Source organism: Phalacrocorax carbo, chromosome 1, assembly GCF_963921805.1.
Source record: "Phalacrocorax carbo chromosome 1, bPhaCar2.1, whole genome shotgun sequence".
In the NCBI taxonomy this organism is placed as follows: Eukaryota; Metazoa; Chordata; class Aves; order Suliformes; family Phalacrocoracidae; genus Phalacrocorax; species Phalacrocorax carbo.
The window spans coordinates 37,787,047-37,805,896 of NC_087513.1; the positions used below are offsets into that span (position 1 = coordinate 37,787,047).

An 18,850-nucleotide genomic window follows, 5' to 3' on the forward strand; every position below is an offset into this window, starting at 1 on the left:
CATAAACAATTTAAAACCTAAAAATAGAAAGTTTCATTCAGCGCTAGACAAAGGTGGTATCGTGAACTCTGCCCAACTTACACAGAGAAACAGCAAACACAACAAGGCTTCAGGGCAAATACAGGTTGTTTTTGCAAATACTGTTAAAGTGATTCTCTGCCTGAGATTAGAGGCCATATGAATCACCTGATTTCTTACTAGAGAGGCAGCCACCTGCCTCAGTTATCAGGAATTTATGTTTCTAATAGCCATCTTAGTCAATTTTGTTAGCCAGCAAGTGAAATTTCTGAATTGTTCCTGAAGGCGACTTTGTGATTTAGCAGGTTCAGATAAGCTCCTCATTCCATTTTCAATATTCATGTGCATATTCTTAAGAGAACCTATGCTTAAAACATGTAAAACCACGTAATAGTGACTGTACTTGCGTAGAGGTTTTTGTCCAAAAATCATAAATGTTGTGTCTTTTCTGAGAATGGCCCCTTGCTTACGTTACAGCAGCTAATACCTAGTGTCTGGCACAGATTTTTTGCAAAAAACCATCTCACCAAGGCAGCCCCGGTCTAACTAGCAGACTGCATCACTGCAGCCGCGTCAGTGTGACACTGAGGTGTGCTGCACTGTCACCTTCGCTCCAGTGAATTCACATTTCCAGTAATATGTAACTATTATTATCTCTACGTTCAGACAGGGAGATTCAGCCAAGAGGTGGTAGTTCCTGTGAGGTCACGTGGCAAATGAGGATGTGCCTTGCTCGTAGGTTCTGCCTGCAGCAAATACATTTCTAAAACACTTTTTTTTTTTTTTCCTGTGTCCGTGTGCGTGTTTCAGATTGCAGATACACCTGCCATGCTCACTGCCGAGATCTGGTGCACCTGGGCTGCCGGCAGAATGGAAAATTAATGGACTGCCTCGCTCCACATGACACCTTAGATCCATCTTACAACAGTCAGGTAATAGATCTCATGTTCATGTAATTACTTCTTTCTCTTGTCAGCTCTGTAACGAAGTGTGGTCTGCCTGCCTCACCCAGCTGCTTGGGAAGAATGTCTCACTTAGGCATGGCCAGCAAAGATAAATTTCCCACCCAGTGCTGTGATTTTACAGTACAGCTGGGTCGAGCTGCAACTGCCTGCTGCCAGCTGGGTCACTCCTGCTCCAATTAGTTTTCAGCAAAACTGGCTGAATAGTCGTCCCACAAAAAAGGTATTTTTTCCTTGGTTTGGGTCACTGTGGGGTCAGAGCAGGCACGTACGGCAAGGGATGAGAACATAAGGACAGAGCTCCTTTTCAGATAGACTCAGCCATACCGTGCAGCAGCTCACAAAGTGAGCTTGATGACCCAGGTGCCCTGTGCTGCTGGGTGTAGTGCCAAAGGGAGGCAAATAAAACTGAGAGCTTGGCTATTTGTGACCATTAAACATCCTACTGGTTTTGTCTGGGCTTGGTGTTAATCCCCCAGTTCTTATTAAATCCCTCTAAGGGTGACTTCAAATTTCCTTGCCTGGATTCCCCAGCAGCTTCAATGGGTCACAGTGTGCCTCCTCATTTCCTTCCTTAAACCACCACAGAGCGTCACTGCTTGCGTTTCACCCTCGGCATCAGGACCTTTCTCTTTGTTCAGGGAACACATCAAAGCAATACGTTTCTGCAGACAGCGGTGGGGGTCCCCTGAGGAGGAGGTTCATACAGTGATAATGAGCCCTTGTAGACCTTTAGTGCTGTGATAAATGTTGGATTGTGCTAGTTAAATCGTGCCTCTCTGCATTTTCAAATGCATTTAACTTTTGTATTCCACGAAAGTCCACCCAGACTTAATCAGATGTTAAGCCCTTAAACATTTACACCTAACCAGCAGAAACTTCTGAGAGGGCACCAAAATTTCTCAGTGCCCTTGCTGCGCTTGCTCCAGCTCAGCACTGAATTTTCTCTGCAAGTGCAACGTTTATTTGGTAGGGGAGATGCTTGCTCCAGCCTCCCAAACTGCGACTGAGGACACACTGTCTTGCGAGCTCCTCGTGTCTTGCTGTTGGGAAGAGCGAAGGGGAGTAACTCAGATGCTGCAAGGAGGAGTAGCAGGGGTGAGGAGGAGGAAGGACATGGCAACACAGGTGTGGGTGACTATCAGCAAGAAAATACCACAAGAGCAGAAAGAGAAGGCCAATAAAAGCTGTATATACTCAAAAAGGCACGTACAGCGTGGCTATGAGAGATCTAAGAATGAACTAGTGCTGTTTCGGGTAAAGTGGCTATAAATACTGAGCAAGGAAACTTTCTTGCTGCGCGAGCCTTACAGTACTCAGGGAAGGTGTGTGTTTGTTTGTGTGCAACAAGATTGGATCAAAGTAGTACTGTTTTTTTCCTGTTGATTCCTTCCTCTTGGAAGAAGTCACAACTTGGCTGGTTGCTGTGGATGGCAGTTGTGTGCATATCTCCATTTTCCTCACTAGCTGTCTGGGTCAGTGTGTGCCTGACAACTGATACAAGTAAGTAAGGATTCAAACGCTATTTTCAGCATTCAGCATCCATTGATTTAGGAACAGCAATCATTTCTGTGCACAAAACCTGGAGAGTTTCCTACTGGGTGAAGTGATTTTCCTTGTGCACAGCTGTCCCACATGCACAGTGCTGACACAGCTACCGATGGAGACTGCAAGGTTTGCATTCACCCCCAGCTCTGCAACTTACCTGCCTATACCACTTTGTCTTTCTAGACTTCTTGTAGGTAAAAAAGAGCTAGAATTTTTAAAAATCATTTTAAGATCTGTGTATGGAAACATTTTTATAAGAGCTCATGTTTACAGGTTACTGTTTAGTGAAATACAACTCCCGGCTCAGCGGCCTTTTCAAAATTACTTTTGCCTTCCATGCTAAAATTTTCTGGACTTAGTCTCAGCCTTAAGGTGATTTTTCCTTTCTGTTTAAAGTTTGAACCTCTGCCTCACATTTACAACTGAGTAGGTGTTTAGTATAAGATAACGAAGGAGTAGAGGATGGGTAAAATGCTGAATCTATTTCCTTTACAAAATTATTCTTGCGTTCTTATTCTGTGAATGGTGTCTAGTCTGCAAGGTGTTAGTTAGATGCAGGAGTGTGCTACTGAAGCAAATTGTCCAGTTGACCTCACTTCCCTTGCTTTGGTTGATATCAACGAGCAGTCTTAGACCACAAAAACTTAATTCCCTTTCACATGAAAATTAAGCTGCTTCCTGAAACCTCTAAGAGGCACTCCAGGGGCCTACCTAACATGCTTAGACCACTAATGGGCATTCAGTCTGCAGGATCAAGACAGACATAGTCTTAAGTAGAACCTGTGAAGTGTTTATATTGAGGATTTGGGGTTCTCAGCACCACTTGCTTTACTTTACAGAGCTGCTCGAGTTGCACCACGCAGTATTTGCTATGTAGGCATCAGATACTTGGCACAGAATAGTCTTCAGTGAGAAGCAAACTGATAAGTGTTCCAGTGATGCCTGCTTTTGCACATCACATGGTATGCAAAGCCAGTTAATTTTGCATGAGCTATGCTAGTAAAGTGCATAGTTGCAAAGACCATGCATATATTTTGGGGATATCCCAGCCATACAGTGAGCATTGACTGAAAATGTGAGGGGAATTTAGGAGAACTGCTGGAAATTTATAGTATATACGGAGAGGAATGCCTTGCTAACAAGCCTTAGTCCTGGGCTTTGTGCATTTTCTTCCTTCTGGGATAACCATTTTGTTCTGAAGTGTAATTTTTTTTTTTGTTAAAATAATTTTATGTGGGCAAAGCACTAGTTTGAAGTTGTTATTTTTGCGTTCTTATGCTGGTACAGCTTAGATCTCTTCTCGTAAAGTGACATGGCACCTTTATACTTGCATAACTTTTTCCACACAGGTAGATGATTGCTCTGAGTATGATGGTAGGCAAATTATCTGAGACCTAACTCTGTAAGGACTAAGACCATTTTAGACCCATTGGGCAAAGTGAGTTATCTCCTACTTGATCTGGGTCATGTAAACTGCACTTTGTCCTGCTGCAGAGACCTTGTGGCGCCCTGACTGCAGCAGAGCTTGCAGCTCAGCTGCAGTTCCCAGTCCTGGATGCTCGTTCATGCCTGTACACTTGCATGTTCCCCCCTGCCCTTGCACTCCCAGTGGTGCCAGTACTGCTGCTTTTGGACAATGTGTTTTAATATGGGTCAGGGAAGTGGTGTGGCCCCCAAAGGTTGCTCTTGCAAAGCCCAGTCAGCTCTTTTCTTTGCAACACAGCTTGTGAACAGTGCTGTCAGCACAAGGGGCTGGGTATCATGGTGTGGCTGGAACACCTTGAACTCCAAATAACCCCAAACAAACATCTCGTTGAACCACAGTTGAGAATCTGGATTTAGGATTTCCTTTATGGGGAAGAGGAATTTCTTACAGACTCTTAACTGCTCGTTTTGCAAATGCAGTCAACAGATTTCCAAGGGATTTCCATCCTGTGCAATTCCACCAGTGACTGGACCCCTTTGGTGCATCCATGAGTGGTCAGATAGTCTCAGAATCTGGAATATGGACGTGCTGCTTGACTTTGTTAACACTTCATTGGAGCTTAAGTGGCCTGAACTCCCTCTCTCTGTATATACACACACACATATATTTAGTTAGAAAAAGGTCTAGGAAATTCCATTATGTGGCTATTTTGAGAGATCACAAAGGCTGCAGGGTTAAATATTTGTAAATGAAACTCACCATTTCAAACATACTTCAAGTACTTGATGGCAGAAATATATGGCTCAGGTGAAAAGGGTGAAAAGGGGATGGTGTTTTGCTAATTGTGTGGCCTTAAATGTTTCCCTCCTGAAAAGGCTTCCTATAAAGATTAAAGAGGAAATGACGGATATAGGTTCTCTGTAATCTTGCAGCAGAGCACTCACAAAAAGCTGTGGAAAGAGCTGCCAGTTTCCTCCAGGAATGAGCAGAGCAGGATGAATAGAGCCCCTTTCCAGCCATCCTCTCCTGTGCTACCACATAGCCCATTACAGGAGCAACACGTTCTGACTGACGCTGCCAAGGGCTTCTCAAAGTCTAAGACGTATCAAAGCCATTATGTGGACTTTCATTTTTTCTTGTTTTTTTTCTCCACCCCAGGTAGATTAAAATGTTGAAATTTCTTATGTATGATCCACAGATACTATTTCTTTTCTCCTTCAAGGTGGCATGCCTTCCAAAGAGGTCTCACTGCACTCAAATTTTCCCAAAGACAGAGTGTGGTCAGACATGAGGTTTGTACAAGACCTGAGGCACTTGGTAAAGTATAGAAAGGGATATAGGCTGTCCCAAGTGGCTTGGATAATACACCCCCCAGATTGCTTCAAAATGCATGAACCTGCTTTGGAGAAGACTGAGAGGATGTCATGGCGCAAATATAGAAACTTCTGGACCTGGATGGGCACTGACATTACCATCTGAATGTAACTGGAATTGAAAGTAGCTTCAGTTCTTCCTACTCAGAAGTGAAGTAGTTGGACATCTCTTTTCAAAAATATCGCCTTTGGGAAAAATGGATAATACAGAGAAAAATATCACAGTGGAGATGTGTACAGCTCTTGATTAATAATGAAAGCTACTGTTGAGCTGTTGACTGCTCTCCCATACTAACTCTTGGTAGTGGTGTGTACTCTGTACCGGGGCTTGGGTTTTTATGGCCTGTGTAATTCAGATCTCTGCTAAACCTGATTATGCTTGGTAGTAGTTGAAAGGAAAAGAGGAAAACTGAATGATGTTTGTTTTGGCAGGCGGAGTGTAGTTTCATTTTTGCCAGTGACTGGGAAAAATTTTAAACTAAACCTGGAGCTGATTTCAGTTCTAATTGCGTGTATTGCTCAGGCTGCTTTTAGGGAAATCCATTTGGCATAAAAAAAAAGCCTTGCTAGGTTATATAGACTAGAAATTAGTCCCAAGCTTTCAAAAAATAATTTGAGAGTATCCACAAAAGTTCTGCCACTACTGTCTGCAGCCTTCCTTCACGGGAGTATTACTAATACAGGCCTTGCACAGTACTGACATGAGATCTTTAAATTATAAGTCATTGCAACATTTTTAAGAAGTCCAATTTACTGTATCAGATATTTGGACTTCTTTAGTATTCTGTGGAGTAGGCATCATGAAATAGTCTGTCAGGTTTGCTAGAGCAGACCGAATAAACACTTGAGCCGATGGTGAATAAGGCAGTAGTTGAATAATGCAAGTAGGACAGGTCCAAAAGATGCATTTAAACAAGGAGGGCTTCTTAAAAAGACAAGTGGATCTTAAAGCCCAATCAGTAAAGTCTGGATGAGGAGGCACATATTGAGTGGACCTGTATCATCATACCACCAAATAACATAATACTGGACTTGATATTTTTAACAGAGTGGACTTCAGCTTGTTGGCACCTGAAGGGAATTTTCAGCCTGCAGAAGCAGAGTCATATTGTTACACCACTATGGTTTTAAAACATTATTTAAAAATCACACATTTTCATCAGTAAATATATCTTTAAACTCTTGGGTCTTTTTTTTAAGGTACTTGGGTACTATAGAGGCTTGACCTTTCAAAGAGGAAGGTAGCAAGCTCACTGCTTAAAGAGCATATGGCTGAAACCCAGAGATCAATTATAGGTTGTTTAGCAACCAGATCAACTCCAGTCAAACGGCTCTGATTTTCTAGTTACGTAGAAGAAACAGACAAGGCTTCAAATTACAGGAAAATACTGCTTTTAGATGAGGGGAACTTTTAAAATACACTTTTGATTTTTACATGGTTATGTGTTTTCATATTCAAGACATTTGTATAGTCTCCCTAGAAAACAATATGTGTTTCCCTAGTAATGTGGCCAGCTTCGACCTGCTGTTTTGTCAGCTGTCATTATAAGATCAATATTCTTATTCCACCATTTATTTCTAATACAGACTATTCTTACCACACACATTTTTTCACAATCCTTTCCAGTTTCTCCTGTCAGTGTTGTGCCAGGTGTAGGATGTAAAATACCAACTGCATTTTTTTATTGTGGCAGTTTTCTTCCTAATTCAAAGTTATTAATATCTTCCCAGTATCTCAGCCAGCTCAGCAGAGCACAGATGATCACAGTACAAATTTAATACAAGTAATACAGGCTTGCACGTACCATGCATTCCAGGTGGTTCTACGATACTCAAATGGCATTGCCTAATCTTGTCGAAGAAAATGTTCGAGGAGAACCAGTCCCCTAAATCGCTAAGTTCTGTGTATTGTGTATGTTATACAGTATGATATAGCTGCACACCGATGTGAGGGGTGGCCAGGCTCTGCCTGAGCAAGTGCAGGGGGGGCTGGCAACAAGCCAGCATCCTGAGGGTTGGACTTGTGATAGTTTGCAGTGAAGAGATGAGCACGATTTCTTTCTTATCTTTGGGGTAGATTTTCAACATGCAGATCAGGACAAGAATCGCTAGGTCGATTGGTTTTGCTGGGGCATGTGTAGGCAAATGGAATGAAAATGTTGGCTGCCTTCATCAAAACGTGCATGCTTGAAGAGGGGTATTTTGCTGCTATATGTTGTAGATTATGATTGTACATGGAAGTTGCATGGTTATTGGGTGATAAATCACTAACTACAACAGTGTCTTGAGTGCCTTACTCAACCCTCAAAACGTGCAAAGAAAATGAGCACTGGCTGGGAAACTGGTAAGTGGGGGCTGAGCGGTGGCCCCTGCAAGTCTGTCCTGGTGCAATCCTAACACCGACTTTTCTCAAAAGTCCATGTGCTGTAGATGACAGATGGACAACTGAAATCCACCTTTCTGTTAGAGATAGGCTGGTAAACAGGGTGACAGTGGTTTTCATTCCCCCCTTCACAGGCTGCCTGATTATTTACTTTATATCCATAAAAAGCCTCAGTGAAAATGGAATTGCCAGCAGCCGCGCCAGGTCTGTCCTCATCTATTAAACCACAGAGGTGACTCGTTTCCAAGCAGGACAACGGTCCAAAGAAGTATTTAATATCACACACCTTCTAGTGTGCTCATTCACGAGGCTGATTTTATTTTGCATTTGAATGTTCCGGAAGGTAGCTGGGCTGGTGACATGACTGTGGACTACTTAATTCACCCCATGTAGACCTACCCTAAGCAAATAACAAGGTGGCAGCAAGAGCTGATTAGAAGAGAAAGTCAGAACTGTTGTGAAACTCGCATCCCATTTTCTCATCCAGATTGCCTAAAATATTCTTGGAGCTTCACACTCTCTCTTTTCCTTTTTTTTTTGTTTTGTTTTACAGTATCAAGCTTGTTTTGTTGACTTATGGCATTAGCAGCTGTTGGAAATATACAGAGATCTCTGCTGCCTTTTGACTCAGTGCAGGAAGGGTATGATGCAAAAGCTTCCCTGGTGGGGAAGGAAGGTGGGGAGTGGCTTTTGATTATTTTTAATGATAACATTGCTGGGTGAAGATAGGAAAATATTTGTTCCCAGTTTTTGATCCAAGCAGCTTGCCAACCAACAGCCCCACAGACAGCTGTTAGGAAAACAGGTAGAGAACAGAGCCCTATGTTGTTCTGATGCAGTCCTGTTTATCTTACAGGAATGTAACGCCTTGCTTCCCAGAGAGTAAGAATCAAATGACAGGAGGTAGCATTTTTCCTTACTGATTCATGGCTTCCTCTAACTGGGGATGCTGCCTAAATGCTGCCCTCCAGACTCTTGCAGACTCGGTGCAGAGGAGCCCGCCTGTTTGCATGAGCTCAGTTCCTCCCCAGCGCCACGTGTGTGCTGCATGGTGGTTCCCCTTCTCCCAGCCATCTCGTTCTACAGTGAAGCTCCATTCTTGCATGTGTTGTCTCATGTCAGTCTGCTCCATAGGAGGTGTGGATGAGGACTTACATGCTCCCCATTTACTCTGCATATAGTGTGTATAAGCAAGTAAATATTCAGTGATGCATTAAGTGCTAATGCTTCAGTATATTTACTGGGAAGGAGGAAACTGTCACCAGTTATATGTCATTTAAAAGCAATGGCAATGAAGACATACTAGTTAAACTTCTGGGGAGTAGTCCTTTTATTCCTACCCAAAGCATAGAGAAGTAGCTGGTTTTCCCAAGATCAAAACATACTGGGTTCTCATGCCACTTGTGAGAGATCTCGAGCAATAGTTACTTTACTGTGTTTCCTTCTCCCTTTTTACTTAAGCTACTGTAAGCCTCTGTTCCTGCAGCAGAGGTCCCAATGGGATCCTGCACTTCTGGTTCCTGTGGCCTCTGATCCTTTACTGCCAGGCAAAAGAAGCTGCCCAGATACTAAAGGCTGTTGTGTTGCTTCTTCTGAAGGCAGAGACAAGGCTTCAAAATGTAGACTCCTAAAAGCTTTTTAGATATGGTTTGTTCTACAGAGAATATGTTGGCGATCAGTTGTGCATTCTTTTTTTTTTAATTCCTGTGAATGTTTATTTCACAAACGATGTAACAACCCTTTCGAAAATGAGAGAAAATCCTTTCATTGCTTCATTCAAGATAATCACCTTACATTATGGTTGTGATAGTCCAGATGAAATTTTTGATCCAGAGGTAGTTTTGCATCTTGATCACCTTTCACCTGTGACCTTTAGATTTCTTATGACCTGCTTCTTAATCAAGAGGCCTCTCCTAAGGATAGGTTTTGGATCAGCTCCTGTCCCAGGCGATCCTGGAGCCATGCTGCTTGGACACTGGGCAGTGCCCCAAGAAGATTAATCCAGCTGGTCTCTGCATGCCTGCCCTATGTGGATAACCCCTAGAGAAAAATGGAAAAAATCATCTCCCCTTTATGCTTGAGAAAAACCTTCCATCATGGGACCTCAAGAGATCTTCAAACACATACATTACAACTAGTTTGGTGAACCGATGGACCACTACATATGCCCATTTCAAGTGTTTTGCCTACTGATGTGCTGCAGTCAGCTGGATAACTGGGTACAATTGTTTGCTTTGCCTAAATCATATCCTATGCTTCTCCATCTCTTTCTCTGCCGGTGCTTGCAAGTGTGTATTTAGCCGTGGTCAATCCCATTTTAAGTCTTAGTCTTCTCTAACAGAGCGTTTATTTACAGCAAGATAAATACCATCATTGATTATTTTGCTTTACAATACTAAGTGAGAACAAAGCAGTGGTGATAGTTACCATGGGGCAGCAGGATGAGGTCAGCACCGTGCATCCTGCCTGGGGCTGACCTCACCTAGCTGACCTCAGGATAAAACTATGTTGCCTTGATTCACTGGGCTTTTCTATCACAACAACCTTATCAGACGATTCTGCAACATTATTCTCTGGGGAAGGAAGACCAATGTATAGCAAGGCTGAACACTACTTTTACATTTCCCAGTACTCCTAAATTTGTGTTTAGAGGAACACTGCTCAGTCCACACTCCACTCTGAGTCTTCCATTTGCACTGTCCTCTGCCCTCGACCTTCCTTTTGCCATCCTGACTAATATTCTCCTTTACAGTAACCTTGGAGAGAGATTTCCTTATCTGCGTATATGACTAATCAGTAAGGTCTTATGATTATTATAAAGCAATTTGTTGGAGGTAGGAATTAGAGCATGAAACTGGGACTGAGAAAGCCAGATTTACAGTCCTTGCTCTACTAATGACTGATTAGATATGGCCTTCAGCAAGTCAATTTGGCCTTGGTTTTCAGATGTGCTGATTTAATTTTTAGTCTTTCGCCTCCAGCTTTCTTTTCTTCCTTCTTCTAGGGTGAGGGAGGTGCCCACAGTATGCAAACCTGCTATTTCATTTTACCTCAAATACGTCTCAGTCTGGGGAGTCAGAAGTAGAAGCTGTTTTTGGAAAGGGTGACATTGTGAATAATGTTCATTGCCTAGCTGCTGCTTACAGTCACGTTGAGTATCAGCTCTTTCTTGCGAAGTATTATGGGTGAATAAATGCACTGTGTGGCACAGAGGTACATTCTGAGAGCTTGATTGTTTCTTCTTTATGCTTTACCCATAAATTCTATGAATATTCCTGAATTTGTTAAATAATCTGTAATCTGGGGAAGGAAAGCAAGGGTGAATTCTTAAAATTGAGGATTATGGATAGGGTAAGTTCAGAGGTAACTCAGTATGAGACAGTGGAAGGCATAAAATCTCTGACAGCTGCATTAGTGAACTATGATTTTACTGAGTTCTTTATATTCTTTTCCCCACAATTAACAGATACGGCTAGAGACAGGAACGATTTATTGGAGTGAATGAATACAAGACATAAGTGTTTTGGAAATACCTAGGATCCATATTTCCAGTGCAATTAGGCAGCTGCTGTCTGTCTGAGAATTGTCCTTAATGTTACTCTTTGGGGGTAGGTCAGGGGTCCTCTCCTTCAGCTGAATCATCTTTCTGAGATCCTGCACTCCATCTCCCAGCAGGAACCTCCCAAGTTGTGCCGGGCTGCACAGCTCCCACAGCTTCCCCCACATCAACCCGCACCGCCCCAAGCTGCTGGGTTTCACCCCCTTGCTGCCAGGTTCTTCCATCCTGTGCAGGAGTAGCTTGTCCCATGTGCACATCCCCCATGGTGGGGCTGGAGAGAGGAGAGACCTTCACTGGTAAAGAAAGAGGAAGAGAGAAACAGAAAAGGGACAAGAGGGGCTGACATGAGCCATCTGGATTTTTTATTCTTGTCTTGCCTCTGCCTCCCATCACAGCATCCTGACCTCCCAGGGTAGCCCCACTTTTGGGTTTGAGAATCACTGCATTAGGTTAGACATTGAAAAAGGGGATGTAGGGTCGAATGGATTTGGTGAGAGCAGAGTTTTGCCACAACAGATCCAGTTTCACTAACAGTTTGTAAACATCTATTAACCATCTTCTTTTTTTTCATTAAAGTGTCCTCAACTTGCAGTTTTGAGTCTTCTTCAGCCCGAGATTGCCTGCTGGGGAGCCAGCACAGCATGTCCCAGAGCTGGGGACAGGAACTGCCCCGCATCCCAAGCCAGAAAGAGAGGTTAGCAGACACGAGCCTCTGATGCGAAGGAAGTGTGTGTGCCTCCATCCCACCCACCCCAGGCTACCAGAATTTTAAGATGTGTTGGCCATGGTCCAACAGTTGGCAGCATTTCCTAGACAAGTCCTCTAGACTGTGCTAAAGCACTGTGCTTAAGAGCAGTCTTTCCTGGTCATTTCACTCTCTTCCCCACACCTTCATTTCTTTTAAGTCACCTGTGGTTTTTGGCTGCAATTAAGAAGGAAAAAATTTCTGGCAGTTCTGCTGTAGTCAGATTTGGCAGTTTCACCGGTTACTTCCAGTAATTATCTTCATGTCACAGATATGCCCTCAGTGCCAGTTTTAGGAAAACCTTCCACCTTTCTGGTGTTTGAGTAAGGAAATGGATTCTTTAGGAACTTGCTTTCCCTGGAGAACAGCCCTTTCTTTACAAATGCTCTTGCTGTGGTCTTTTGGAAAAGGCTGCATTTGAAATTTGAAATATGCTGATGTGCAAATCATTTCAATAGCTGACCTGCAGAATCTGTTGGCAGAGCTGCTGGAGGCAGTTTGCTCTGCTTCCAGCTGCCTGCTGGAAGCATTTTGGCAGCCACATGCCTTCTGGCCCAGATGCCTGCAGCCTCGTGTCCAAGTTAGGATCTAGACAAACTTCACATGCTGTCCTGTAAATGCACCTCAGCTTATTATCTATGTGAAGAACTAGACCTAAAGCTCAGGCTGCCTTTTGCATCCCGAAGTTATTTTAAATGGACTCAGTAAATCTGGATAATGGATTTACAGTGGTGGATGTGCCTGCCGGACTCCCACCAAGGGGGGTGAATCATTGTGTTTCCTTGTAAGGGTATCTGCCTGACCGCAGAGTGGTGGTGAACACTGCCAGCCGGCCTGAGCAAAGCAGGCAGGCCTTTGAAAGCAGCAAAGCACACAGAGGCAGATCCTCCCGAAAGCAGATACCAAAGCAGATGTTAAGGCTACATTGAGGACCGCTGAGTGCTGCGTGGGGGGGTTGTGGCAGGAGATTGCTTCCAGGATGTGGATGTGAAATTCTTAGGTATGGCTCACAGCATTGGTGTGCCTGTCTGTTTCAAATCCTCAGAGCCTTGCTACAAGCCTCTTTTTAAAAGTTTTGCAGGGTTTTTCTAAGTAAATTTAAAAATAGTTATTTGAAACAGATAATTTTTAAAAAGACTTTCAGATCCAGATGAAATGAAGGTAGATACCCTAACGCATATGAGACAGAGCATGAGCTTTTTAGCATTGTTCTGCTGTGGTGTTACATTCAGTGACATTTCTGACATATTTGGAGATCTGCAAGTAGACTGCAAGTTCACTGATTACTTTCTGACCTTGAAGTACAACCCATCTCTCAATTATTCTGTGACTCTGCTAATGTGGTTGCATGTCAGGGGAGGGGAGGAGCACCCGCAGTGTTAAATTACCTGGACATATGGACATACAGACACATCTGTACATCTGTTGAGTCACACGAACATAACCCCTCTTTGGCAATGCATTGCTGTGGTTTCTCTTCAGGTCTGGCACTCCAGACACCGAGCGCGGGTGGGAAGACATGGTGCTGCCCCACAATTATGTGAGGGTCTGTCACTGTCCCTGTGGGACAAGAGGTAGAGGGTAAATGATGGAGGCAGCATACAACTGATGGGAATAAGCACTGACCAGCAGAACTTGCAGACAAGTTGTGAGGGACAAAGACCATCCCTTTTAAAACAGAAGTAATGCACTGGTTTTGCCAGATGCAGTTTTTTAACTTGTAAGTTGGTGTTGGTGGAATTGCCTTTGTAATGGCAGCTACCCGGGCAGATCTGGGCTCCAATTGGTACATGGCACAAAAGAAAGTGCTTGTGGCTCATGCAGGCTGGTGCTTTGTGCCCCAGAGTGTTTTGTGTTCCTCTCCTACACGGAGCTTTCCAACCTCTGACTAGTAACATCTTACCTTGGTATCGCTACTGTAGCCCCCCCTGCCCTGGTGCCCAGTCTGTTTTCCTCTTGGGGAGCTCCATTTTGCCCGGAGGGATGGCTCAGCTGACGAAGCAGCTGCTGCACCGTGGCAGATTTCAGCCTGGTGCTATTAAAAAAAGAAAAAAAAAGAAGTCAAAATTGGTTCCAGTTTATCCTAACCATCTAAGCCCTAAACTGAGGCAGTTCAGCAGCTGCTTCATGAACAGCTGAGCTGCCTGTCCAGAGGGACGGGGAACCTCTGGGAGAGGGGCAGCTCAGACTGATGGCTAAGGGCAAAAGTAACTACTTGTTTCAGACCTCAGTCTCTAGGTGCAGCGGCAGTGGCATGGCAAATGTGGTTGCGTGGAAAATCAGATGTCTCCATGAGTCTGACGGAGTGTTTTTATGTCAGTGACAGAAAAGAGAACATGTTGAAACAAAGTGTTCAAATGGTGTAGGAAAACACCTATATTTAGCTGCTCTAAAAATTGCTTAGTACTAGACACGAAGGAAATAGCCGTGGCAACCTACGCTCCTCCAGTTTCACCTGTTGCGGTATTTTTTAAGCCTAGAAATATCTATAAAATAAGTAACAAAACCGTTAAACCTTCCCAAAAGAGGCGTAAACAAATGAAATTCACTTGCCGAAGCAGCTATTGCTGAACTAGGGATTGACCTTGAGCTGTGTCGATTTGCTGTAATGCAAACCATCTGCATGCTGAAACAATTAAAGCCTTTGGATCTAGCAGTTTCCTTCCTCCAATTATAACTTATGTGCTGTGGTAGAACATAGAGGTAAACAGCTAGTTAGCGTGGACCTCTGTGTCTGTGTAATTTTATGGTGCAGCACATACAAAACCATTTTCATTTGAAGTGGTAGTCAGCTTTCAAGTAGAAAATATAGCATATGCTTGGTACCGAATGCTGGAGCTATAACTCACAAAACAGCTTGAGTTAGACACATGTGCTTCGCGTCCTCTGCTTCCCTTCCCCCCAGCTCCTTCTTTGGATGTACCATTTTCTGTGATTTTTAACCAAGTTTCCACAAAGCACAGATCATGCTGGAGAGGCAGTGCCGAAATCGGGATCGCTCTTGTGTAACGCCCCTGTGCGTGTGTCTAACTTAAACCCGCCTGCCTTCTCACACAGTGGTATGTAAATAGTGCTTCTGTGCAGTGAGTCTGTGGCCACGTCTGAAGAAAAAGGGTTGGATAACAATTACAAGCAATTTTATAAAAATCTTGCTTACTTTACAACTAGTTCGGTTTCCAGAAGCTCAGAGTTTACACCTCCTTAAAGCCTTAAAAAATCAATCTACAGCCATGACATTGGAGTTTGGACATTGCTGCGGTGGGAAAATACCAGAGACGTTGCTTCTGTAGCATCTCTGTACAATTTGCTATGTCCCACGATTGGCAAAAATTTCATATTAAAAGCTCTGCAGTGTAAAACCTGTTTTTACATGTTCTTCCACCATTTCTCGCCATCCAGATGATAACAGCATTAAAAATTTTGGATCATCCCTTCTGAAACCACAGTGAAGAGTAATCACCAAAGCTTAGTAAAATAAGAAAAGAATTTTATTTTCTGAGAATAACATTTTTTTTCTGATTTTAGAAAACAAGCTTAAGATTATAAAAAATGTAAACAAAAGCAATGACTGTAGAATTAGATTAATTCAATATTTTGTTTTTCAAGTTAAGGGCAAAAAATAACAAGTAGATGCAGCACAGCTTCTGAGTGAACATGAGTATTTTTCCCTGCAGCCAAGGGCCTCCATCCCGGGGAGTGACCCCTGGCCTCAGGCAGAGTGGCTCAGGTCTCCGTGTCTCAGAGCTGCCCCCTCCCAGAGCAGGCTGTGCCCTACACCCCCATAGCCGTGGACTCAAGATATGGTGTGCATGTTTTATTGGTTCAAACTACCTGGAAAATGTGAGGGGAGGCTGAGGGGGCGACGCTGGCTGGGATAGCATAAGAGGATGGTGAAGAGCAAGAGGAAGGCTGAGGGGTCCATGCTGCTGAGATGGCCTGATTTCTGGTGTTGACTACCCCTGGAAGCACCTCTGGGGTTTGTTTTGAAGGAAATGCACTGATTTGCTGTAAAAGAGGGCCCACAGTAACATGTAAAATACGACTATCACAGCACCAGACCCTGGCACTGAGTTGGAAAGCTGAATTATTTGCCAGTGTAGGTCCAAATCCCATAAATTGTAGGTCATATTATGCATGTGATGTATAAAAAAGGCTATCTCTAACAAATAGGCAAAAGTATATCAAATGCCAGATTTACAGTTTCCTTTGTGACCCGAATGCTGGCCTGTGTCTGACCTGTGCTGGAGGCTAGAGAATTAAGGAGGGTCTTGGTCCTGCCCTGCATTGCAGGGTTGGGGGGAATGTGTTAAGCTCAGGGTAGTCAGTCATTAAGGAGGCATTTCCCAGCTTACAAGTACTGGTCTTTGAGATCCAAATATATCCTGTTTGTGTTTTATTTTTTATAACATCGGTGGTTTTTTGTTAATGAAGCAGATAAGAATAAGTCATGTCAGCTTGCCCTGCATCAGCCCAGAGCTCAGGCTCCGACCTCTTCACCCATGGCAGGGCCAGACGTGGCAGCAGACGGAGGCATAAATAGCTTCTTTCCCTCAGGGTGGGATGGTTCTCCTGCTGCATCTAAGTGCAAATGTTGCTTATTTTCCCTCTGGTCACCTCTGTTTTTTCCCCCAAAGTGCTGTTGTTACATCTGAGTGATAAAATGTAGGCAGAGGAGAGCAAGAGCCACACAGGAGCAGGAAACCTGTCACACAGCTACGGCCCGGTGCGGTCTGCAGCTCTGCTGGACTTCTCATCTGCCTTCCTTTTCCCTCCGTATAGCGAAGCCAGGAGCCTGACTTTAAATCTGCTAAACTGAGGATTCAAGATGCTGTGCACATCATTCCACAGTTTTGGAAGAAAAAAAAGAAGAACCATATATTCTTTTTTCCTTTTATCTTTTCTACTTCTCCAGTATCTTCTCAGCCCTAACACAAACGCTTTCTTTAGCTGCCTTTTCTTGTAGTGTACTTTTCCTATAATTATCTTTTTTAATTTCGCAGTATATTTTTTCTCTTCCTTCAGAATTAGAAACATACATCTCAGCTTTCCTAGGCATGTGTTGTTTTTCCACCCAGAAATCTGTCTGGTCACTTGTTCTGGGATTTTCAGGAATTCTGGATATGAATCAGGAAATCTGATTCTTATTTTTAAATATTACTTTTTTTTTTGTTTGGTTTTTACTTTGGTCAGTTTGCCTATTTCTCACTACTGGTTTTTTTTTTTTTTTTCCACTCCCTGCACTCCTGTCTCTTTTTTAAACTGTCCTTTTTTTTTACCCCTGCGTCAGTGCTCTCGCAGTGGGAGAGGAAGAGCATGACAGCAAAGCTGGGACTGGGGAAGCCTTAGGCCGGTGAACAGGACAGGGACCAAATGTGAAAGGAGTTAGTGAAAGTTAGCTAAAAGAAAGGCTGATTCAGGGCAAAATTTTCAGAGGTGGTCACATCCTAGTGAAAATGTGAAAAATGTTAATCTTGCACAGCACTGCGTAAGTACAGGGTGAAAAAGAAATTAATTACCTTGCATCAGCAGCTGGCAGCTCCGCCGTTGCCTGCTGGGCTCGCAAGCTTGGGAGCAAGCGGGCCAGCACAGGCACGCAAGCGGGGCTGCTCTGCTGCAACCCCCCGCATTTTGGCTGGCAGGGCTGGCTCAGCAGGCCTAGGGCATGGCACTTCAAGGCTAATTTTTTCAGATTTTTCCAGCTAAGGGGTGGACTGGATGGATTAGACAAGCATTTCAGCAACAAGTTGTCAGATCTGTTGTCCTGTCAAATAGCGCTGTCTTTCTGGGATGCTTGTTTTCATGGGCTGTTGTCAAGATGATTTACTAGAAAGTCCTTAACTAGCAGGGACAATTTCTAGGGGGTTTCTACTATCTATCACAATCAGACTTACTAAGCAGAGCAAAATGTCATCTCCTACGCAGTATGACAGGACAATTTCTTCTTCATTGTCTAGGAAATGACAATGTGGATGTGATTCCCTGAGCAGAAGGCCCCTTCCCCCACCAGTTCACTAGGTTGAGGACAGATGCTGGGAATCAGATTGCAGCTACAGCGCATTAGGGCTCACATTTTCGTGGTATCCACAAGCACGCTGAGCTTCCACAGTTGTGGTTTCTATACTTAAAACAGAAGGTCCCAGTTAATTTTACTGCCCCAAGTATTTTTACATACTGTTAGCAATTAGGAAGAGAATTAAAAGTAGGAGAATGTCTGTTTTCTGTATGCTTTATTATAGAATATTTCCTTAAGATTATATTTTCTCATATAGTAGCTCTACTGCTTACCCTGGCAAGGCAAGGGTGCTTAGAGAGAATTAGATGACAGAGCTCCCAGGCCGACGAGCTTCCCCTATGCCAACCTTAGCTTATACTTACGTCTGACCACTCACATCAATGGGACTGCGCGAGTAAGGATTAATTCTTCACCTGTCTGTTGAGTCAGGGCTTTGGGGCTACATCTGGGTGCTGACAGGCTTGTGATCTGACATTGTTGGGGCTGGCTACAGCATAAGCTAAAAAGGCCATTGCTGCAGGGGACAGATTGCCAGATGTAACATGGCTCTCAGCTCTGAACTCTTACTGCTGCTGGAACATCCACTGGTCTCTCTGTGCCACGGAAATCCAGCCTTTGAAACAAGAGTGAGGGGCAGGGCGAAACTCAGTTCAGTACATTTGCACAGCTCTTTGAAGCTCTCTGATTAAATGTATGACAGACATACAAAATATTTGTTGATCATTTGTGCTGTAAAATCTACCTTTTCATATCTGCAACAAGAAAGTACCTGCTTCGTAATGTGGCAACTACTAGCAAATGTCTCTGTTTTGGAGAGCACTGC

At 43.6% G+C, this 18,850-nt stretch overlaps 1 protein-coding gene across 1 annotated transcript in view; it reads left to right on the top strand.

Moving 5' to 3' along the window:
* The first annotated feature begins 746 nt into the window (after positions 1-746).
* The window catches only part of RASSF3 (Ras association domain family member 3), a 78,583-nt gene continuing 60,479 nt past the window's right edge, over positions 747-18,850 (top strand). The window contains exon 1 of the mRNA XM_064448683.1: positions 747-950. Within this exon, the coding sequence (XP_064304753.1) occupies positions 900-950 (51 nt within the window). The 5' untranslated portion in view covers positions 747-899. The remainder of the gene's footprint in view (positions 951-18,850) is intronic.